Source organism: Python bivittatus, unplaced genomic scaffold (assembly GCF_059951505.1).
Source record: "Python bivittatus isolate LINGU-HERP-01145 unplaced genomic scaffold, Pbiv_v1 ctg000590_np1212, whole genome shotgun sequence".
Classification (NCBI taxonomy): Eukaryota; Metazoa; Chordata; class Lepidosauria; order Squamata; family Pythonidae; genus Python; species Python bivittatus.
The window spans coordinates 13,704,187-13,728,575 of NW_028277086.1; the positions used below are offsets into that span (position 1 = coordinate 13,704,187).

The following is a 24,389-nucleotide window of genomic DNA, read 5'->3' on the forward strand; positions in this document are numbered from 1 at the left end:
ATCTTCTATATTGCTGCTGCCCAATATAGGTGCCTACGTGCTGCAACCGCAACCCTAACATCAGCTTCTTGGAAGTATTATAAAGGAAGTTTGTTTTTAGCATATTTTAATTAATTAATTTATATCTATTTTAATTAATGCTTATTCTATTTTTACTGTAAACCGTCCAGAGTCACTCCACAGTGAGATGGGCAATGACAAATTTGAAATATAAATATAAATAAACAAACTGGGATGACCTTCACCACTTGGGTGACCCTGCTGGGATTATACTTCTGGGTTTCTTCCCTCTTCTCTCTCAGGAACACACACACACACACACACACACACACAGTGACCATGATGAGGCAGCACAGCAGTTGGGAAGGTGTCTAATGGGATGAGCATACCAAAACAGTGATAAGTAACATCTGTGTGAATGAGGGAGGGAGCAAATGAGACAGTTAAGAAACTCTAAAAAGCTCCATATATAAATGTATATGCATGTCCACTAGTTTGTTCAGCTAAAGCCATGGAATAATAGGAATAAGCACAAATTATTTATTTGAAAAGCACTGTAACAATAAGCATTTTAGTCTGGAGAAGAAACTGTGGATGGGTTCTGTCCCAACAAAGCATAATGGTATAATTAGAGATCTATGTTTCACTGACAATTGCATCTTTTTCAAAGATAAATTCAGAATTGAAGAACCCCATAGAAATTTATGGAACAATGTATTGACTTTGGAAATATTTTCCAGATATGTATATAGGAATTCCATGCATAATATTCATTTGGCAGTGTTTTCCTACTTCAAAGGTAAGGCTTAATGAATCCCATCTATCGGTACCCAAGGAATTCTCTCTGTATATCTTATTCATATTATCTGAGAAATATCACATGGGTTACTTCAATAAGTTCAGTATATAGACAAAAAGGTCAATTACTTAATGTATAAATATGTCTTTGCCTATTGCCATCAGTTTGACTTAGACCCGTATTTTGCAATTTGCCCATACGGCACATCATACAAGTACATCAGAGCTGGATTGAAGTATGAGGTTTGGAAATAAACAATGAAATATCAGCGCAGAATACCCATTATAATGAATTATGCAAAAACCATGGCTACCTTGCCTAACAGCACAAACTAAGGGTTCTAAATATAAAAAATTAAAGCAAGTGAACAACGCCATTGACCCCTTTAGATTTTGGGACTGCAGGGAGATTCTGGAACCCATAAAATCCACATGCAATCTTGAAATGTGAATTTATTAAGAAAAGTAGGTTCACACAACTTATTGTGCCATGTGGGTTTTCGGTTTCTCTCAGCCACTGATGTTTGCAAACTCTGGTAGGGTTTAGTGTGTATACCTGCTATGAGTTATTCAGTAACCACAGTTGAGCCAACGATGGCTTTGCCCAGTGCAAGCCCAGTTCCTGAATCTTTTTTCTATAGTGTCCCTTTGCCTTCCCTCGATTTGGAGCTTCACAGCCATGCTGAACTTCAACACCCTTCATGCCCCCATTGTTGTGGGAGTTGATGTCCAACGCAGGGAAAGGGCTGAGAACAAATGGTACATCCGTGATCTCTTACAGTATTTACCTCACTAAAAACTCTACCTAAAATACTGGTTTCTAATTTAATTGAACTCAAAGGCGCTACGTTAAGCCTTCAGAAGTAACTTCAACGCTTTACGACAGACGCCTAAAATGAGACAGGCGACATTCCCTACCGTTAGAAACGCGCGCGAAATGACTCCACTCCGACGCCGAGCGCGAGTACTCTTCCCCGGCCAATCACGACCCACGGTAGCCTTCCCACGGACCAATGGGCTCTCTAGTGAGGCGCATGCGTGCTCCCCTCCCTTAGCACCGGACTCACTATTGCGCATGCGCCGCTCGAAATCGACTTCGTGCCGTTCGCTTTCCTCTTCTCGTCCTCTCGCTTATCTCAGCAACCGTTACTCCGGAACTGGAAAAAAAAAATTAGAGAGGGTCTAATAGAACGCGACTTTGACCTTTGCCTTGGGGTGAGAGGTCAAGAGTGTCAGGAAAAATGGCGCCCGTGTCTGGCGAAACAGGGATCCCGAGCGGGCGTGTGGAAGCGGCCTAAGGCGAGCCGGAAAGCGACGCTCATCTCCCTGGAGTTGCGTACGTAGAGACCTCTCTCGCCGGCCGGGAGCCTGAGGGGAGACGTCCCTCCGACTCTCGTCAGGAGGCTTAAAAGTCGCTGCTCTCGGAAGTCGCCCGTTGCCTCCCGGAATACCCGCTCGCTTTTCTCAGAGCTTCTCATCACGGGCCGTCGCTTCCTCTGAGAGCAAGCTCCCTTGTCTGCTGGACAGCCCCGCCGACTATCCTTTCCTGGAAGCTGGAGCCCCATTTCATTGTCCCTTTTTTTCACCATCCTAACTTGCTGTGAACTGAAATCTCCCAACTTGCTTTGAGCCCCTCAGCAAAGTGCTCCTGCCCTGGGCAGCCTCAAAAACACACCGTGTGAGAAGACTTGGCAACTGGACATTCCCTTTACTTAAGTCAGATGCTCCCCTGGTGATAGGTCCAAAGGGTTGCTAAAGATCACGATTATAAGAGAAAGACTCCACACAATAAGCCTAGAAATACAGTAAAATTACCTGGAATTAGCCCCAACAGGGTCTGTAGCTGAAACATACATTCAGCCATGAGGATTACTTGTAGATTAATGTTAGTGTTCTTTTCTCCAGATTTGAACATCACCAATAATTCAGCCTAGAAGTACATGGTGACAGGGTACAACTTCCTGTTACGAAGAGGAATCTGAGAAGCCTCTGCATAACTAAATGGCTGTAGAAAATGTTCTAACAGTGTGGTTTGGATGCCAAGAGCTACCACTTAAAAGAGTAATCTTTTAAGTACAGCAATATAAATCTGGCATTCTGTAACTAGTAAGGGAAAGCTTTTTGTAAAAGATATGATTTCTTGCTTTATAGCATATAATTACATCACATTGTAGTCTTGAATATGAAGTGTAAATAACCAAATCTTAGAAATCAGTGTTACAAGGTTTCTGATTTAGAAAAAAAAAGTTTAAAGAACTCCTTAAGTTGATCATATGCATTTTTTACACTCATTTTTCATTTTTAAATGGGTAATGCTGCCTCTGGATGTCCCTTTGGCTGTTCTGAGATTTACTGCTGAAAATGCTTTAATAAGAAGAAACGTCAAAAAAGGAAGAATTAGAAGTACCTTTGGAAAGACTGCTAAAGAGAATGGTGGTGGTGGTGATACGTGTTTGATTTTCACCAAAATTTAGTGCTTCTCTTCATCATGAACAGGAAGAAAGGAGACAAGGGGTTTGAGAGCCCAAGACCTTATAAATTATAAGTATACTTATAACTATAGTTTACATTTTTAAGCTATCATGAAGTAGCATTCAAATGTTGAAAGCTGGAAAAAAAATTAGAAAATTGTAGAACATGTATTTTAATGAATAGATATCAATTCCATATAAAACAGAAATCATCTTTGTGGGAGGGGCCTCTGCTACATGTAAACACCTGGAATATAGCTTTTTATTGATCAAAAATAGCTTTGTGCCTAAAGGTAATAAGCAGCATGTTCCCACAAACAACTGAACTAGATTTTTAATATGAGTTTTATGAATTACTCCAGCTGATGTAAGATTGTTTAAGGTTAGCATAAATACATTTAACAAGTTTCTCATGCTGGTTCTTATATGTATCAGGTATTGCATTGATTTCAGCATAGTTAATGTAGTGGGAGTGTACTTGAATTATTTATTGCTACATATAGTTGCTCTGTGATCAGGCAAGAAAGATGGGAACAGTGGAGAATTTGGGGACAAATAAGCATGACTTGAATGCTTGCAGTGAATTGGACAATTGAAATGTGGATCTTTCTCTGAAATTCTGATAATAATTCTTATCTCAGATTTGGTGAGAAAGGAAAGCTCTTGGTGTCAGTGAAACAATTTACCTACCTAGTTCAAAACGTATATTGAGAAACATACATTTCTGAACTGTTTTTAGTGAATTAAAATGAAATCCCAGTATGTTTATACTGTTAGTGCTGAATGTGTTTTATAGTCACACATGGTATATATCTTAAACTTTTTCATTAAATGTGAAATAATGCATAATGAAAATACTTTTTGTCTAGACTTAGCCATTTTTGGACTGAATAATTTCAAGGAAAGGTCTTGCAAACCTCTTAAAACTATTACGTTATATACAGCACATCCAAGAAGATGAGCTAGGAACTTGTCTTTATTATCAAATGTTATGTATTTCTGTAAACTTATCAAAATCTTTATTTAGAATTTTATTTTTTCCCCAGCACAACCCACCAAGTGGTTTGCATCAACAACATAAATTTCCAGAGAAAATCTGTTGTTGTAAGTATCTTAAGAAGAAAGGAGTATAGCTTAGTAATGGAGACTTAATGGATGGATGGATGGCTATACTGGCTTCACACATGATGCAGATATTATTATTTTTCTTGAGTTAATCACAGTTGGCTGAGTTCAGAAATCATGCTAACCTATAAACTGTAGTTTACAAACCCCATTGGTTTGTCGTAATACAATGAGTGTTAACATTTTTGTGGTGTTATTGTGTTTGTGAGTTGCCCAGAGTTGTGTTCTAAGATGGGCAGCCATACAAATCTTTTTAAATAAATAAAATATTACAGGATTCAGCACAATATATGAACTAAGTTGTAGTCTGATATGGTATAAAGAAGTTCTTATGTACTGTAGTCTCCAATAGCTGCTGATAGTAGTGGATTAGATCTACAAGATCTAGTTTCAGATCTCTGCTTAGCCAATTGAACTTGTTTAGAACATCTTCCTCAGAGAGAAGATATGAAGGAAAAAGATTTCGTTTGACACTGTCTATTTGCACTATGTATTCTGTGTTTGATTTTTGTTTTTTAAAAGCAAGAGTCCAGATCATAGTTTGAATATTTCTGCACTAATGCATTTTTGTGAGCTAAACTAATTTTGCAAGTTAATTGAAAAGAGAAGTAGTATATGCTTTTCCATTTAAGAATGAGATTTATGAAATAATATATGGGCCTGAATCTCTGTATTGGAATTCTTTTCACTGATCAAAAAGTGTATTGCAGTTCAAATGTTATTGTTTCATTTCTGAGAAGGAGAGTGCAACTCTAGAAAGTAATATTAGAAATATCAGCGGGAAAGCAGAAGTTAATTCAGATGATAGAGAAGGGAACTCTTTTCCATACTATAAATGAGGGTCTGTGTGAAAGAGAAAATATGTTTTGACCCTCAAACAAACCATTGCATACTAGAAGTTCTGCCAACAGTTTGGATCAGCTATGGCACGAAGGAAAGGAAACAGAAGAGTTTGATTGTTCTGAGTTTTAGCTGTGAAACAAAATCCAGAGGGATGCCAGAGTGAACATTCAGAGCAAGTGGGGGCAAGGCTGAAATACCATCTTGCCTCTCTACCTGGCCTCAATTTTCCAAGTATCTTCTCATCCTCCCTCCCCAGTTTCGCCTCAGCTGCAGATGTCCCAGCATTGCATATCACACCAAAACACATAAGTTTTGTTCAGGTTCAGATCAGCCCAAACCAACTGTTCCTTATACAGAATCATTTGTGCACATTTTTGTTTTATAAAAAGCAAATTGTTTTGAGTATAAGCTTTATGAGCTTAAAACGTGTACTTATTATATGAAGTATATGAATTTCTGACATTTTTTTTTAATTGTAGGGCTATGTGGAGCTGACAATATTTCCTACAGTTGCAAACCTGAATAGAATTAAGCTGAACAGTAAGCAGTGCAGGATATATAGAGTAAGAGTCAATGATCTGGAAGCAGCTTTTATATATAATGATCCAACACTGGAAGTTTGTCACCATGAGTCCAAACAGTGAGTAACAGGCCATGCTGGCAAATGTACTTGTAGTCATTATCAGTGATTTTCATAGCAGAATATAGATTGGATTTCAGGACCCCAGATTCCTTCTAAATACGAAATGTTTTGGAATGCAGTTCTATAATGATAATTACAGACAGAAAGTTCCTGTATTGTACTTCAGGTAAGTTGAAATTAGCCTCACTGAATTCATTAAAATTGAATTCAAGATCTGTGTTACTTTTTGGTAATGGTGTTCATTATTGCAATTCATTATTTGCTAAAAAATGTACAGATAAAACAGTGTTAGGACAAAGAAACAAATTAAGAATTGTTACTGTTATGGTTAGGGAATGGTAATTGAAAGAATTACAGGCATAGGTATAGAAAGCATTTATTGGACTGTTTAGTGATTATGGGCATATGGTTCAAGGCATGTTATAGTAGAAATATTAAACATTATAGAGAATTTTAAATAGGATTCTCCAATTTTGGTACATTTATTGTTATTAATTTCTGCCTAACCAAAATAAGCTTTTCTAAATCCTGTTTTGTTTAATAATGATAACCAAATTAAGGATGAGGAATCTTTTACCCTCCAGATATTACAGAACTACAGTTCTCAATATCCCTCATAGTGTATGAGGCTGCTGAGAGTGACAGTTCGTTTTTTATTGAGGGAAAAAAGGCAAGATGAAAAGAAACAACAAAAAACTAAAGCAAAAAATATCAAAAATAATGCAGAATTTAAAAGAATATTAGTAACATAGTGTAAAGCCAGAGAACTCAACTGAGTGTGAAACCACAATTGTTAGAATGCAACAGGATTTTATTCATTAATTCATTCATTAATATTTCAAATTTGTTACCACCCATCTCACTACAGACAACTCTGGGCAGTTAGCTTTACTTATTTAGATAAGTTAGCCATAATGAACAGGATTCATTGTGGTGACTTACTGGGAAGTTAATTCTTAACTCTCAACGTCCATTGATTTGTAATTCAGAATTTTATGTGCCGAAAAACTCTGCATGTACAACATACACAATATAAAACAGAAGAAGTCAGTTGTATAGGCAGTCTGTAGTCATTTGGAAAATTGTTTTGCCCCATGTGGAGTAGCAAAAAAAGCTGTTTTGGCAATTTAGTGGCAATTATACTGATTTGTTTTTCTGGTCCTATTGATAGTGGCAGTCTCCACAGTCTGGATCCAAGGTTTTATTTTGCCCTGAACGTTCAACCTAACTTTATATAAGGGTTACATATAGGCCTGTTTTGCAACCTACAGAAGCCTACATCGTAGCCCCTAAAATCGTTTTGCACGAGGCAGGCCTTGCTCCTCGTGCTGAATCCATATTATGAGAATATATACGATGGGATAATTTTCTCATGGTTAGTGGATGATTTTCTTAAAACGCTTACTTCAGACGTTCTGTGGTTAGCGAATGGCTTTTCCGGGTGGGTAGAAGAGCTATTGCAGAGCATGTTGTTTTAGAAATACAGTAATTGCTTGAGGGTTTCTTTGGTTTTCTTACGTTGGGGAGGAGCCGATTCCAGAATGTGAATTACCTTTGTGTCGAAACTTGAAATAATAGATCCATTAATGTTGCAGGCGAAATCTCAACTACTTTTCCAATGCTTACGCTGCTGCGGTCAGTGCTGTGGATCCAGATGCTGGAAATGGAGAGCTGTGTATTAAGGTGCCCTCAGAGCTTTGGAAACATGTGGATGGTACAGTATAAAGATCCCACTGATTTGTGAAATAAAGATGCTATTATATCTTTGAAATCCAGTTGATATACATGACACCTGTTGACTCCATATTGGGAGCGGATCAGCGCCATTCCATAATCACTTTTGAGTTTTGAGGAACTGTGGAATGGGTGGGCCACTCAATTTTCTTTCGAGCATTGTAGGCTAGTATACAGGAAAGACAGCATCAAGAGAAATGTTTCTGGTTTCATATTCTTAAGCAACACGTTTTAAAATAGAGATTTAGGATTTTGTTAGGATTCCTACACTACTTTCAGCTTCCTAATTTTCTCTTTCCAAGTGCATTAATATTATAAATGCAGTGCAGAATTCTCTTGAAAGCAAGGATGAATATATACATTTTAAAGTAGATGTTTGTTTTGTGTTGCTACAGAACTAAAAGTGCTAAAGGTACACATCAACTTTTCTTTGGATCAGCCGAAAGGAGGCCTTCATTTTGTGGTACCTAATGTGGAAGGCAGCTTGGCAGAAAGAGGTGCTCATGTTTTCTCTTGTGGTTATCAAAATTCTACAAGGTGAGATTTGTGCAACCTTGTTTTCCTAGTAACTGGTGTGTGCATTCGTCTCTGTCATATGTGTTGGAAAGTGCTGAAAGAGTTAGCCCGTTTTTCTTCACAGTTATTTCAGAGTATTTTAGGATTTCTAAGTCATGAGAAAAAAAATAGCCATGAATATATTGATCGGGAATTTTTATTTCATTTCATTTCATTTTTATTTTTATTTATTTTTATTTTTATTTATTTTTATTTATTTATTTATTGGATTTCTCTCCCGCCCATCTCCCCTACAATATACTGTCTACTGCAATTTTTCAAAACAAAGGTAGATAGCATTGTGTAGTTCTTTTGTACATAACTAAATAAATTTATTTTCTTTTTTCCTATACCAGTCGATTATGTGCCATCAGGTTGTGGTCAACTCTTAGGAACCACGTAGATAGATAGATTTACTCCATGACAGTCTGTCCCTAACCTGGACTTTCAGGTCTTCCAACAGTGTACTCATTGTCACTGTAACTATCCACCTTGCTGTTGGTCATTCTCTTCTCCTCTTTCCTTCCACCTTTCCCAGCATTAGAGCCTTCTCCAGACAGCTAATGCTTCACCTAATGTGTCCAAAGTAGGATAATTTGAGCTTAGTCATTTGTGCCTCAAGTGAGAACTCTGGGTTAATTTGTTCGATGATCCATTGGTTTATTGGTTGTCCACGGTATTCTCAGGAGTCTTCTCCAACACCAAAGTTCAACAGCATCAATATTCTTCCTATCCTGCTTCTTCAAAGTCCAACTTTCACTTCCATAGAGTGTTACAAGGAATTCCATGACTTGCATGTTTCTGATCTTTGTGGTATCATAGCATTTAAATAACTTTTCCAAGGCCTTCATGGCTGCTCTATCAAGTCCTAGTCCATGGCATATTTCTTGCTTATTTATTCCTTTGCTGTTGACAATTGTTGCTAAAGGCAGAAGCTATCCACCACTTTGATATCTTCATTCTCAGTTCTTAGGCTGGTTGTGGTACCTGGCTGGGAAATTCTTGGAGTTGAAGTCCACACATCTTAAAGTTGCCAAGTTTAAAAAACACTGTTCTAAAGTATCTTGGATGTTGACATCTCTACTGTATAGTATTTCAGTATACTCCCTCCATTTTTGTTGGCTCTCCGTTGAGTTGGTTGCTATTCTTGTATACTAATGTGGAGAGTTCTTAGTTTGTTTATACTGATATACAAAAAATTACATTTGAAGTGCTTACATTTTAAGAAGCGCTTAAAAATTCAAAACCAGTGATATAGTAATTCTGTTTCTTACAGTAAATGTTCAATATTGCCTTAAATCTATTGTTTGTCTACTAGTTCAGATAAAACCGATATAGTATTAAAATTTAATAATTTTTTTAATTTATTAAAATTTATAAAAATAAAAATATAGTATTGAAATTCTGTATTAAAAGATAGAATTTTTAAATCATGTACATATATAATGATTTATATATATAATTTTTTTTAAAAAAATAAATTTTCAGAATGTTGAAATCCACAGATCACACACGTGGGACTAGCATATTATTTACCTGAATGGGAGATGTCTTTCAGTATAGGGAGTAATAAAGATATGTGGGGGGGGGTTCTCATTTTGATGGCAGACAAGTCATTGGTTTAAGGTGCAAATAAGATATTTTCCTCAGATTATTGTATGCACATTCATTCAATATGACTTACTGAAAATGTGCTGTGTTTCTTGCTAGGCTATTATGATCAGTGGCATATCTTGAATCAAAAATATATTACAAATGTTCTTTGCAGTACAGATTCCTGAAACGTTATCATGAAATAGAAATTTAATAGAAATCCTAGGGTGGTCCAAGTTTTAGTACTGTAGGACTGCATCCTGATTTTTAAAAGCTTTTATCCATAGATATTTCTAAATGGATAGTTCTTACTGCTTCTGATCAAAAAACATTGTACAGTGTTATATATTTTACCTTCTTAATAGATTTATTGTGATCTATAAAGAAAGCCAGTACAATTCATAGTTGAAGCCTTATCAGGAACTCAGTCAAAAAAAGGCAGATTTGTAGTAGTTCTTGAGGCAAGTAGTTCTTGTACAGTGGTACCTTGGGATACGAACGCCTCTACTAACGAACTTTTCGGGTTACGACCAGTTCCGGCCGCAAAAATTTACCTCGATGTGCGAACTCCGCCTCAGGGTACGGTCATTTTTCCGCCCTGACATGTGGTCCGCAGCCATTTTTCCGCCCCTGACACATGGTCCGCAGCCATTTTTCCACCCCTGACACGTGGTCCACGGCCATTTTCCCGCCGTGCTGCGCGGCGTCCGGCCGTTTTCCTGCTGCGCCGCGCGGCGCCCAGCCATTTTCCCGCCCCGCCGCGCGGCACCCAGCCATTTTCCCGCCCCTGACGCGTGGTCCAAGGACGCCAGAACGGATTAACGGTAATTACATTGAACCTTATGGGAAAATTTGCTTCGGGGTGCAACCAAATTTGGAGGGTGGAACGGATTAACTGGATTTACATTGAATCCTATGGGGAAATTTGCATCGGGTTACGACCAACCCGGGATATGCCCAGAGTCACGGAACGGATTAAGTTCGTATCCCGAGGTACCACTGTATTTTTTGCTTATGGATACAATGTAGTAAGGGGCCAGGATTTAAGTTAGGACCAGAGATTTATAGCTGCCTATACAATGATTGTTAATACAGTTATGTACTTTGGGTAAACTTAAGAGCCAAAATGATGTTTCACAGTATTTTAGGAGATTAGCCTAACATTAGGAAAAGAAATACAAAATCCATTGCTGGGTGCAAGTTTTTAAGATTTTTGTTGGTCCAAATAAAGCTATTACCTAGCAGTGGACTTTGATGATTTCCCCCATCTACTAATGTAACTGTGGCATCTCTTTATTGTGGAAAGAGTAATTTTTTCTGTTTTCTTAACTTTCTCTCTAGGTTCTGGTTTCCTTGTGTTGATTCGTATTCAGAACTCTGCACGTGGAAACTGGAATATACAGTTGATGCCACAATGGTGGCAGTCTCAAACGGTGATTTAGTGGAAACTGTGTATACTCATGATATGAGAAAAAAGACTTTCCATTATATGTTGGCAATACCTACTGCTGCGTCTAACATCTCTTTGGCTATTGGACCATTTGAAATTCTTGTTGACCCATACATGCATGAGGTAATGCTCTTGGATGATGTTATATGACTCTTAATATTGAACTAGATTTGTGTTAGTGTGAAGTTTTGGTAATGTGATTGAGATACCACTTTTGTTATATTAACCATATACAAATTTTAAGATAATTATATTTCTTATTAGGATACATATTGTTGTCTATCCTTAATTTTCAAGGCTAGAGTTGGATAAAGAGGCAAAATAAATTGATATCAGGTTCTAGCTTTTGTGCTTTTCTGTTTTTGCTTTGTAAAATTTCATTATTTTTCATATATCTGATTCCATATCATTTCCCAGTTTTAGTTTAATGCTGCTTTTTACTACATACAACTTATTTTCCATCGTTTGAGACCATTTCTTGAAGGCTCTCTTTAACGTCCTTTTCCTGGATTTCTAAAGTGTTCTAATATTATATTCAGTAGTGTATACCAAAAATTGCTGGTAACATCTGAGTTAAGAGTTATTCCTGTTGTTGCTGTTATTATAATCTAATTATTCAATTACATGTTACGTTTTTTTTATTATTTAGGTCACCCATTTCTGCTTACCCCAACTTCTCCCCCTGCTCAAACATACTACGTCATATCTCCATGAAGTATTTGAATTCTATGAAGAGATACTTACCTGTCGTTACCCTTACTCCTGCTTCAAAACAGTTTTTGTGGATGAAGCCTATGTTGAAGTAGCTGCTTATGCTTCTATGAGCATTTTTAGGTTAGTATTTATTGTAACTGTTCTGTCTAAACAAAAATTAAACGACCATGGTTTGTTTTAAGTGGAGCTGTCCTTGAAGATGACTTGGAAACTGCAATTGACACAGAATGCAGCTGCTTGCTTGCTGGTCAGTATTAGTCAGTTCAGCAAAATAACATCAGCTTTATAAGAGATGTGTTGGTTGCCAGTAGGTTTCTGGGTCCAGTTCAAGGTGCTGCTGATTACCTATAAAGTCCTGTTTGGGCACTTGTTACCTCTGGAACTGCCTTCTTCAGATAGATTCTACCTGCCCCCACAGTCTAGCAGAAAGAGAATGCTCCAGGGCCCATCCTAGAAGAGATCTGGGGGTTGGGTCATTCCCAGCAGCAATATGTAAATAAATAAGTTTTTGTAAGAAATACCTGGATATCAACTATACATCACTGCATATACAGTAAAGAAAGGTTTTAATCAAAATCATTTTTGGGTTAGTGCGGAAGAGCAGGCTGCTGAAACAAAATTGCAGGCGCCTGTGCTGCTTTCTTTCCCTCCCATCTGAGCCTTCTCCCCAGTGTCAGCACAGCAGAGTTGCCAGTTAAGCTGCAACCTTGACACAGGTGTGGGGGGGAGATGAGAGGAGAATGGAGGAGATGTGTTTTGGAGCTCTGCAGCCACCAGCAACAGAGTACAGCAGCCAAGGCATTTTTCCGTCAGAAGGAGTGGATGGTCCAAAAGACAGAAAAGGAACTATAGCAAGACAAAGCACAACATAAAGAAAAAGGTGCAAGAGCTCTACATGCTGGCCATTAACAGAAAAAGAAGAAGAAATCTCAGAGAGAGAAGGGACTTCAGACAGAACAGGCTTGAGAAACAAGCGTTGATGCATACTAGTAATAGTATGGATGATAATATATAGGTAATTGTAATAGATTAATAGGTAATAGTAATAGTAATTGATAGACTATAGTATAAATATTGTCATAGGAATAGTAATTGAATAGTAATAGCATAGTAGTTGTAATAGTAATTATCATAGTAATAGTATAGAGATAGCAATAGAATGGAATATAGGAAGCACTCACACATCACTTTTATATCTTTGTTTTTACAAAATAAAACATCTCCCCAACCCTTATAGGGAGAGATAAAGAAACCACTTGGTCCAGGGTCTCTCTTTATGTCTCTCTTGAGTCTGGATCAGTCTAATTGGGTATAATTTTAAAAAAAACCCATTGGGCAAAGGTATCTTCATAGATAGATAGATAGATAGATAGATAGATAGATAGATAGATAGATAGGACTATCGATAGGGTTAGATTTCAGATTTAGCAGTGTCCAAAATTAATCTGTGGAGTGAATGGCTTTGTATTTGTTCTAGGTTAGGATTGATGATACCAAACATGTTCAGTTCATACTTTATGCTGAGTTATAGAGTTTGGGGTTTTTTACTATTGTGGCATGAACCCACTGTTTAGTGTTATATGTGGACTAGACCATTATGGCTTATTCTTGATTAGCATTGTATGGTGAAACTGTAGTGTACTGATGAGTAAAAATTTAAATAACAAAATAACAAATAACAAAAGCACTAACCATTTAAGTGTCATTGTCAATCTTATTTTCAAATTGACTTATCTAGGTCTATGGAGCCAGGTTTAAAAACATAGGATGTTGTCTGTGTTGATGGCTTCAAATTTCAATTCTGTAGCTACAAATTATGAATCATAGCAAGGAGTGAAGGATGCTATTAAAAGGCTAAAGTAGAGTTTGTAAATGTTAACCCTACTTTGAAAGGCTCTTACAATTTTTGAAGCAGACTTTATACCTGATTTTCTGTTCAAAAAAGCAGAAATGTATTTGTGCATGTGTGATGAAACAAAGCAGTTTGGTGATAGTTACTGTCTTTGTAAGAGAAATATTGAAATAGCTGTTTTTATGTTCTTCAGTTCAGAGGAACATCAGTTCTTATTTCTAAGATACTGGACTGATGTAGCTGAAGTATAAAGAGCCAACAGGGTAAAAACCATTGATAGAGTTTACTCTGTTCCATGATTAACGGGAGTCGTGCAGTTGTATGCATGCCTGCTCAGAAATAGGCCACTGTTTGCATTCATAGTAGCTTCTACTTTTGCAAAATACAGTGGTACCTCTACTTACGAACTTAATCCGTTCCATGACTCTGATCGCAAGTCGAGTTGGTCGCAAGTCGAAGTAAATTTTCCCATAAGGTTCAATGTAATTACCGTTAATCCGTTCCGGTGTCCGCAGACCACGCGTCAGGGACGGAAAAACGGCCGCTGACCACGCGGCAGGGCGGAAAAAATGGCCGCGGACCACGTGGAACGGGCGGGAAAATGGCAGCGGGCCACGTGGAACGGGTGGGAAATGGCAGCGGGCCACGTGGAACGGGCGGGAAATGGCCACGGACCACGTGGAACGGGCGGGAAAACGGCTGCGGACCACGTGGAACGGGCGGAAAATGGCCGTGGACCATGTGGAATGGGCGGGGAAATGGCCGTGGACCACGTGGCATGGGCAGAAAATGGCCACAGACCACGTGGAACGGGCGGAAAAATGGCTGCAGACCATGTGGCACAGGCGGAAAAATGGCCGCGGACCACGTGGCACGGGCGGAAAAATGGCTGCGGACCACGTGGAACAGGTGGAAAATGGCTCATAAGTCGAGGCAAATTCGTAAGTAGAGGTAAATTTTGGGGGCCAGAGCTGATCATATCTCGAAAATTTCGTAAGTAGGGGCGTTCGTAAGTAGAGGTACCACTGTAAATACAGTTGTAATCCAATAAACAAATGTCAGTATTATCAATGAAAGATTAAGAAGGAAACGTTTGGTATAAAACTTCAATATATAACATTTACTGTAGGAGACACTGATAGGTGACCTTGGATCAGAATAGCAAAACTAGGTAGGACAATATTAAGTACCGTATTTTTCCGACTATAAGACGATACTTTTTTCTAAAATCCTTATGCTAAAAATTGAAGGGCGTCTTATTCAAGGAAGTAAGCCGAGGAGAGAACCGCGCAGTTGCAAAACTGCCCATACTTTGTCTCTGCAAACAGGCTTCCTCCTATTGCTAGCCTCCAATCATGAGTGAAATAGCTTGTCTCTGCAAACAGGCTTCCTCCAATCACAAGCCTCCAATCACGAGTGAAACTGCCCATACTGTCTCTGCAAACAGACTTCCTCCAATCTTGAGCCTTATGTAACTGACGTCAGCTGATGCTGAACAGACCAATTGGAGGAAGTCTGTTTGCAGAGACAAGCTATCGGCAGTTTCACTCGTGACTGAATATAATCAGTTATGCAAAAGAGCATGGAAATAGAGCTGAAGAGAGACGGTTTGGACCTCCTCCCACCGAGTGTATCAGGTCAATGTTACCTAATTACTAAATAAAAATGTGTTCTGCACTATCTTTAAAATATTGATTTCTTAATTTTGGGTTGGAAAAGTGGGGGTCGTCTTGTACATGGGGGCATCTTATTGATGGAAAAATACGGTAGTTGTGTTTCTATTTTATTGTCAAATTATTAAGCTGATTTAATACTGAAGATTGTTGAATTTGATTAATTCAAAAGTTGTATTTCAGGTTTATTGGACTCCCCAAAGAATGTCTTTGAAAGGGTGGACATCAGATTTTGTTTGAGGGGAGGTATAAAAAATGGAAGGTTCGTTGACTCATATGATTTGGTCTTGTGTACTGTTGGTACTCTTTTGGAATAGTATTTCAGTATATATAAGTAGATTCATGGGGAAATCCTTAAATGATAAAGATATTAATGTGATGCTGAAGTATATCCCCAAACTCTGGAATCTGTCTTTGAGGAATTATGGATGGGGAGTGGCAAAAAGAATTACAGTGAGAGATTGAAAAAGCGATATCATTCCAGATATTAAGGGTTGGCTTTTGGAAATCTGTAGGCTCTGGCAAACCACTTCCAAAACACCTTGCCTTGAAAACTGCAAGGACTCGTCCAAGCAGTCACTGCAGAGTCGGTAACGACTGAGCGCAGATAAAAAAAAAAAAAAATGTATCTGTTCTAGAAAAAGCAATATTTTCAACTAATCAAAAAATGAAGCAATATGTTCTTCTTTGGATAGATTTCATTATAGTTTACAATAATGCAGGGGTATTATTACATAATGTTTCAAAATGTCTTGTATATGATAATATAGTATTATAAGGAATATTTTGTAAACTAGTAATTTCTGCGTGTTTAACATATAAACATGTTAGACGTTTAATACTGCAATTTGTTATGTTCTGGTAGGGTGTTTAAATGTTGGGGGGGTCTTTTTCTTTTAGTTTTGGTTTAGTTTTAATTCTGTTCATTAATTGTTTTAATATTGTATGGTTCCTTTCTGTTGGTTACCTTTGGTAGTCTAGTACTCTATTTTGGCAGTCTTTAAAGAAAAAGAATAAATATTTAAAAGGAGTGATTTTTTTTAATGTCAAGGCTTAATTGCAGTATAGTGATATTTTACTTAAAACAATTAGTTAATCTAATACATGTTTATTATGTATTATCTATTAAGGTTTTTTTTAACTTGCTTTATAAAGCTACTAATAAAAATAGTTTGTTTATATTTGTATAAAAAACTGTGCTTGCTTTTCTAATTTTCACCATTTGACATTTACTTTGTTATATTTTTAAATTAGCACAAACCTTTTGCACAGTGCCATGATAATAGATGAGACTCCTCTAACCAGGAGGTGCTTGGCTGAAGCTCTAGCCCAGCAGTTCTTTGGCTGCTTCATATCTAGAATGTCTTGGTGAGTAAATGGATACTTTGGAAAAAGAATTTTGCATTTGAGTATGTGAAGGATTAGCATAATGCTAATGTAGGTTACTACTAGTACCATCCTGGGCTTCATGACTAATTGTAAGAACCATCAGTGACAGCTCTGCTGAATTTATTTAAATATTCATTGCCGTATCCTGGAACATATTTTGAACTAATAAAGCCCCCAACAAATATTCAACAAGCACCTCAAAACATGGCTGGTTAAAACATTAGCACAGACTGAAAGCATTTCTGAAAGGATAATTTGAAAGTACAGGTAGTCCTCGCTTACCAGCCACAATTGGGACTAGCAACTCACTAAGCAATGTGGTGATAGTGAAAAGTCACGTGACAGCATCCGACTTACAACATCAATTCATCAGTTCTGCCTGCAGTGAATTACCATGGGTTGTTAAACACATCACATGACCATGATATCCTGCTGGCTTCCCCATTGACTTTGCTTGTCCAAAGCAAGCTGTGAATATTGCAAATGGCAATCACATAACTGCAGGATGTTGTGACCATCATAAGTGCGCGCTGGTTGCCAAGTGCCCAAAATGTGATCATGTGACTGCGGGGACGCTGCAACAGCCAGAACTTCGAGGACTGGTCATAACTTCAAAAGGTACTGAATGAGTGGTCGATAAGGGAGGACTACCTATATTACTGAAAGTACACCAGATTCCAAGTGTGGGCACACCATAAAAATGTATATAAAAACATTCTTATGTTGGCAGTTTTATTTTCAATCTCTTTCCTAATAATTCAGAGCAGGGCTATTTAATTATTGTGCACTAGGCTAGTGTTTTCATTGAGTTATTTACCATATTATTATCCTTTTTGTAAATGCATCAATGCCAGGCAGATTCCCTTCATATACAGGAAGTCCTTGCTTACCGACCACTTGTTCAGCAATCGTTCAAAGTTACAATGGTGCGGAAGAAATAACTTTATGTCCAGTTTACAACCATTTACTACCTTTGCAACATCCTCAGTCACATGATCACCATTACAGTCAGTATGCGTTCTCCTGTGCCTGACCTGTGGTTCCCCCCCCGCCGCAGAGTAGCGAGATTGGAGAGGAAGGGATTTCAAGAGAGTAAGCTGTTTGTAAGCTCTTCTACACATCGAAAGCAATGTGATTGCACTGGCAGCTTGGGGCTGGGAGCTGCAGGTGCACTATGCAGCTTACTCTCTTGAAATCCCTTCTTTTCCAATCTCTCTGCTTGTGAGGGGGAGGGAAGGGTCAGGCAAAGAAGAGATTGCCTACAGGAATCATTTGCTTTTTTTCTCCCCAGCCCCTTGCAGAGCAGAGAGATTGGAGAGAAAGGGATTTCAAGACAGTTCTGTAAGCTGTTTGTGTAGCACATCTGTGGTTCCCAACCCCAGGCTGCCAGTGCGATCACATTGCTTTTGATACGTAGAAGAATAAGCAGCTTACTCTCTTGCAGTCTCTTCCTCTCCAATCTCTCTTCTCAGCAATGTGGGGGGGAAGGGTCAGGCGAAGGAGAGACTGCCTACAGAAATTGCTTGCTTTTTTTCCTCCCCCTACTCACAGAGCAGAGAGATTGGAGAGGAAAGGATTTCAAGAGAGTAAGCTGTTTGCATAGTGTGCCCGTGGCTCCCAGCCTTAGGTTGCCGGCTCAATCGCATTGCTTTTGATGTGTACAAGACAGTAAGCAGGCACTCGAGCATTCCAAAGGGCGGGGGAGTGGCTGAGAGGCAAACAAAGGCTGAAGGTGTGAAACTGAGTAACCTTGTCTCTTTTCAGCTGGAAAGCACAGTCCCAATCACATGCTTTTCCACTTAGTGGCAGGGTTGCTGGTCCCCATTAGGGTCATTAAGTGAGGACTACCTGTACACATCCACGTATTTATTTTCTCCAGTGTTTATCCCAGTTGCTTACATCAAACTACATACCTGGTCTGGAGAGTTCCTTTCGTAGCTCTTCCCAATTTGCCTTTGAAGAACAATTTCTTTCTGGAGATCAGACTCGTCCCATCTTTGCTTGCCTTTTGGAAGTTGTAGAAGTCTGAGCTCTTTCAAAGCAAGGCTATAGAAAAAGAGGATGCCATCTCTGATGGCTGGGTATTGTGGTTTTGCTCTTAGATGATTGTGTGTGTATCTTTGATATCTTAATTTGTTTATTATTATTTTTCTTCTATTTTTATTGTAGACATTTTAGTTATTTTGGCTATAGTTTTTAATTGTTGTATATTCATCTTTGAGCCTGTTTGGTGTAGTGGTTAGGGCACCAGACTAGAAACCGGCAGACTGTGAGTTCTAGTCCCACCTTAGGCACGAAGCCAGCTGGGGGACTTTGGGCCAGTCACTGTCTCTCAACCCTAGGAAGGAGGTAATGGCAAACCACTTCTGAAGATCCTTTCAAGAAAACTGCAGGGACTAGTCCAGGCAATCACCAGACTTCAACACTGGCTCAGAGGCACTATATGTATGTATGTGCATTCATCTTGTAAACTGCCAGGAGTCTGAGAGGATTCGAAAGTAGACAAGCTTACAAAAACGAATAAATAAAATCTGCAACTTTGGCTGCTCTTCAGAAACAGAACAATTTTCAGTTGCCAAGTTTTTCAGTAGCTTTGTGATTCTCCTAGGTACTGCTTGAGGACATATACCTCAACTGAGAGATCATCTGTCTTTTGGTTACTTAGACATCCAATGTTGTATCAGCTGTGAAAATATTTCTACTAGGGAAGTATCAGATAGGAGCTGTCTGATTTTAGGCTACTCTGTGAATCGAGAGATGTTATATTTCTCTTTTTTGCTTACAGGTCAGATGAATGGGTATTAAAGGGAATCTCTGGCTATATTTATGGACTTTGGATGAAGAAAACATTTGGTGTTAATGAATATCGTCACTGGATTAAGGAGGTAATACATCCAGATGGATAGCACTTTTGGAAACATCTCTAAATCTTCAGAGGATAAGTTCAACAAAGCTGTTGGTGCTCTTCATATATTTAAAGCAAAGTCCCCCACAAATTAGAGGGACATAAACCAAGATCCAAATAACATGTATGTGCCATTTTGGAACTATTCTGTAAAACAATGTGGATTAAAGGCCTGGGTAGTCCATGAATCAAATAAACAGCTTTCTGAAATATTAATGTAATCTAAGTATACATTTTGATACAGCATTTTATTGTGTTGGGGTGCCTACTTAGCATGACCAACTAAGTATTAGTTAAGTGTTAATAAATCACAGTACAGAAAAATCCACAAGTCTCTGAGAACTTGAAAAGTGCTTAGTGTGATTTTGATTGTGACAAGATAGCTGCTTAGAATGTTAGGAAGAACGATTCTATATTAGCCTTCTCTTTGATTTTTTAATACTTGATGTGGAGGGAATTTGTATTTAAAGAGGAGTGTTCAGTTATGTGAGCTCCCTCCTGCTGTCAGTAGTAGCATAACCAAAACTGGTTTACTGTCTGAGTCAGAAATGGGCTCATGTTTTAGAGAATACTGTACTTCTCTACCAATAAAATGTTTTTGTCTAATTCAACCATTCCTGATCTGGAAGATTTTCAGATGTTTGGAGACCCATACATCTGGTGAACACCCTGGTTGGGGAAACCAAAATACTGTAGTTCCAAGTAACAATTCACTCTGAATATTAGGAACAAGACACCTAGCAAGGAAGTGTGGGGAGGTGGGGGGTAGCAATGATGGGGCTATGTATATCTTCATTTTCTACAGTTTAAAGCAGATTTTTTTTCCTGCAATTTGAAGCAGAATTTTCTTCTATTTTCTTAACAGTTTAGGAATGTTTTGGTAAAATGTTTGTATGAACGTTTGTATTCATTTTCTTGGGTGGAGGGAACTTTGAGTCAGTCTTGACTCTTGGTGACTGCATTTTCTTGACAATGTTTTTGGAAGTGGTTTTCTTCCTTTGGCTGAGGGTGAGTGATTGCCCCAAAGTCACCCAGCTGGCTTCGTGCCTAAGGCAGGACTGGAACTCACAATATCACAGTATTTAGCCTGGTGCCTAGAACACTACATGAAACTGGCTCTTCTACAGTAATTACTATTAGGGTATGTATTTTGGTTTCCTGGTAGTTGTTGTATCTGACTGACCTTTTTTGAACTTTGGTTCTAGTCAGTACTTGAATAGGAGACCTGAAGAGATTACCAGGGCTGTAAACTAGGCTGGAAAGTCAAGAAACTTCCCAGAAGAAGACATTGTACATTTTTATTCCCAGTATTGAACCTTTTTATTACTGTAGCCAATAAATTATGTTGATATGTCTATGATGTCACCAAGTCAACTCAGCTCAAAAGAACTTTATCTTTTTAATGCATGTGTGTACATATATTTAATGAGTAAACTGTATTGTAACATTCAGAGAAATTAGAATGTGATTGTGTTCTGGTTCATGTATTTGTTGGGGAAGGGCAAACTCGGTTAGTTCTAATTAAAGTGTGAGCCAAATTAATCCTTCCTCATCCATCCCCAAAATTTTCTCTGGCAATTTATCCCATTATCTTTGCCATCAATAGTAGGGTTAGATAAGCAGCCATTTCTAGGCAACTGTATTCCATTGTGGACCTCTGAATTAAGTCATCTTGATAGGCTTCTGAGAAACCCCAGGATGTGAAAACCAGATTACAAATCATTATAGAATACAGCTGTTAGTGGAACAGTGGGATGTGGTTTGAAATAAGAATGTGCTTGTGATTCAAATTCCCAACCTCGCTGGGGTGAGTACATATGTAAGAAAAAGATCACTAGGCTGAAAGAATATGCTTTTCATTCTTATATGCCTTGATGTGCATGTTGTGGCATTAGCTAAGGTTTTATCTATAACTAGTCTGCTCTTTTTAATTAAGTACATGCTCACAATATAATGTTTTGCATTTCAGGAACTAGACAAAATAGTGGCGTATGAATTAAAGACTGGTGGTGTCTTACTGCATCCAATCTTTGGTGGAGGGAAGGAAAAAGACAAGTATGTTTAGTAAGCAATGGATAGAGTTACAGGGCAATTAATATATGCCTGTTTGAAAAGTAATGAGAAATTGGGCCTAAGGCTTAAATTATTTCTGTTTGATAGTCCTGTGAAGGACACATTTGGCAAATATTATCCGGATAGAGTTACAGGGCAATTAATATATGCCTGTTAGAAAAGTAATGAGAAATTGGGCCTAAGGTTTAAATTATTTCTGTTTGATAGTCCTGTGAAGGACACATTTGGCAAATATTATCCCTGTTTGTGTGTTTGTATACACACACACACACACACACATATACACGTGTGTGTGTGTATATATATATGTATATACATATATATGTGTGTGTGTGAAATGAATATGTGTATTAACTGAATATATGTTCAAAAAATGTTTCAGTGAAAACCAATAGGTTCACTGGAGAAATGAAAATAACATTTGGTTTATTTCATAAAATATTAATATTATTTTATTAGTTAAAGCATAAGGGGAAAGTTGCACATGTTTTATAGTAAGTAAAAAGGTCTTGTAATACTTAAGACAAAGTTTTTGTATAAGTTTTCTTGGATTATAGTTTAATTTAGATGTAGATAGCTTTTGATCCATAAAAGCTTATTCTGTAATAACTTTGTTAATCTTTATGGTTCCACAAGACACTTCATGTTTTAGCTGAAAAATACTAACACAGTTACCCGTGTGGAAATAGTTGATGTCCTTTAATATACTTAAAGGCTACTTATACATTTGGTCTACATTATATCTTTGGTGTTTTTTGTTCTGCTTGTTTACCACTAGCTTGCTGTGTTAAGCATTTTGCAGTTCTCTAGTTTATATCCTGCTGTAAAGGTCAGCAATATGATTGGTATCTCTAAAATGATTTTAAACAATAATCTTAACGATTCCTGTCTTCTTGAGTAGAATACTTTTTCCAGAAGTTACCTTCTATAAAATTCACATACTCAGGGATGAATTGTGGAATAGCCATTATTTCTTAGCATGATGATAAAGAGGAACACCAATGTACTTCTTTTTGTAACCATTCATAGAATCACTATGTTACTAATATTCAGGTAAAAGCACATCACTGTTTTTTCGAAACAGAGGTGAATGTTTCATTTATTACTTTGGTTTTAATTTTACATCCCACCCTTACCTTAGAAGTTCTTCAGAAATGAATAAAGTTTGCAATAACATGAATTCTGTTTTTAATGTTATAGATGTTTATGGTTAATACTGTGTAATTCATGAATTAGTAGAATCCCATCTGCCTTTTTTATTTCTATTGCAGTCTCAGCTGCAGTACGTTTTTCATATAAAATATACCATGAATGAAAAATTATCTTGCTTTAATTTTCCAGCCCTGCATCACATTTACATTTTTCTATAAAACATCCTCACACATTGTCCTGGGAATATTACACCATGTTTCAATGCAAAGCCCACCTAGTTATGAGACTAATAGAAAACAGAATAAGCATGGAATTTATGTTACAAGTAAGTATTTGGATCATCTATTGAAATATATTTGATTTTTTTTAATTAGTGTTTCTTTTTTACTTAATACTTGTTAAAAATGATTGATTTCAGTTCCTTAGATATAATTTATAAAATAAAACATAGATCATGAATAAAGAAATTGTTTCCATTCTACATAAACATATACTCTTCATTAATGCTGAGAGATTATGAAAAGTTAACTTCAACTTGAGAAACTTTGAGATTCTTTGTTTAAAGACTTGTAACCAGGGTTTGAAGTCGGATAACAAAGCTGGCTAAGACAAATGGTTAACTTGTAACCACAGATGATGTTGTCTAAGATTTCTGCAGTCATATACATATTTAAATGGTAAAAAATTACATTAAACTTAAACATTGTAACTGTAATCCAGACAAATGAATGAGAATTGTCTTTAGGAACAGACTGTGGGAAAACAATATGTTGTTATTTTATAATGTTTGGTTAGGAGAAATCTTAAAGAGAAATCCTGAACAATATTTGCTATATTGACATTTGTTTGAATATTTGTTATATTTCTTACAGATGAAATAGGTTGTTAGCAAAGCAACTGCATCATGTTGCCTTGACATCATTCTCTGAGTCTTAGTAGTATGAACACCTCTTTACATGGCTGGCCCTTTAACTGTCCCTTGCATTTTGAGTTGTCTTGTACCCACATCCAGATTTTCTCTTTTGGTCTACAATAACATACTATGGAATCAGATCTCTTCTCGCAAAACTGTTGCACTCATTGATGTAAGCAACTGAATCAGTTCTGAGTGTTTTCCCATGGAAACAATTAACAATAAACTTAAGGCTTTTAGAAGCATGTTTCTTTCTTACTTTGTATTGGATACTGAGTGTATTAACAGTGATGTACTAAAAGGAATTCTGGAATATAGGCTGTGTTAATCTAAATATGAGAAATTGGGAAATACAGCCAGGGAAGGCTCTCTTGTGTGTTCTCATAGTCAGAAAGTTAGCTGCTGCTGGAACATTGACATTAGGCTGATCCAGCAAGACACTGTTTATGTTTGATTTGCAAACAGTGTATTTTGGCACTAATCAGTTTTCAGAAATGTCTTCATGT

The 24,389-nt window shown here is 37.5% G+C and overlaps 1 protein-coding gene across 2 annotated transcripts in view; it reads left to right on the forward strand.

Moving 5' to 3' along the window:
- Positions 1–1,876: 1,876 nt before the first annotated feature.
- The window catches only part of TAF2 (TATA-box binding protein associated factor 2), a 64,514-nt gene continuing 42,001 nt past the window's right edge, over positions 1,877–24,389 (forward strand). The window contains exons 1-11 of one of the 2 annotated variants that reach the window (XM_007431582.4): positions 1,877–3,339; positions 4,319–4,373; positions 5,717–5,877; positions 7,476–7,594; positions 8,010–8,151; positions 11,104–11,335; positions 11,862–12,046; positions 16,706–16,819; positions 19,626–19,725; positions 21,715–21,800; positions 23,160–23,295. In XM_007431582.4, the coding sequence (XP_007431644.1) occupies positions 3,287–3,339; positions 4,319–4,373; positions 5,717–5,877; positions 7,476–7,594; positions 8,010–8,151; positions 11,104–11,335; positions 11,862–12,046; positions 16,706–16,819; positions 19,626–19,725; positions 21,715–21,800; positions 23,160–23,295 (1,383 nt within the window). In that variant the 5' untranslated portion in view covers positions 1,877–3,286. The other variant, XM_088149017.1, reaches the window with a different exon arrangement.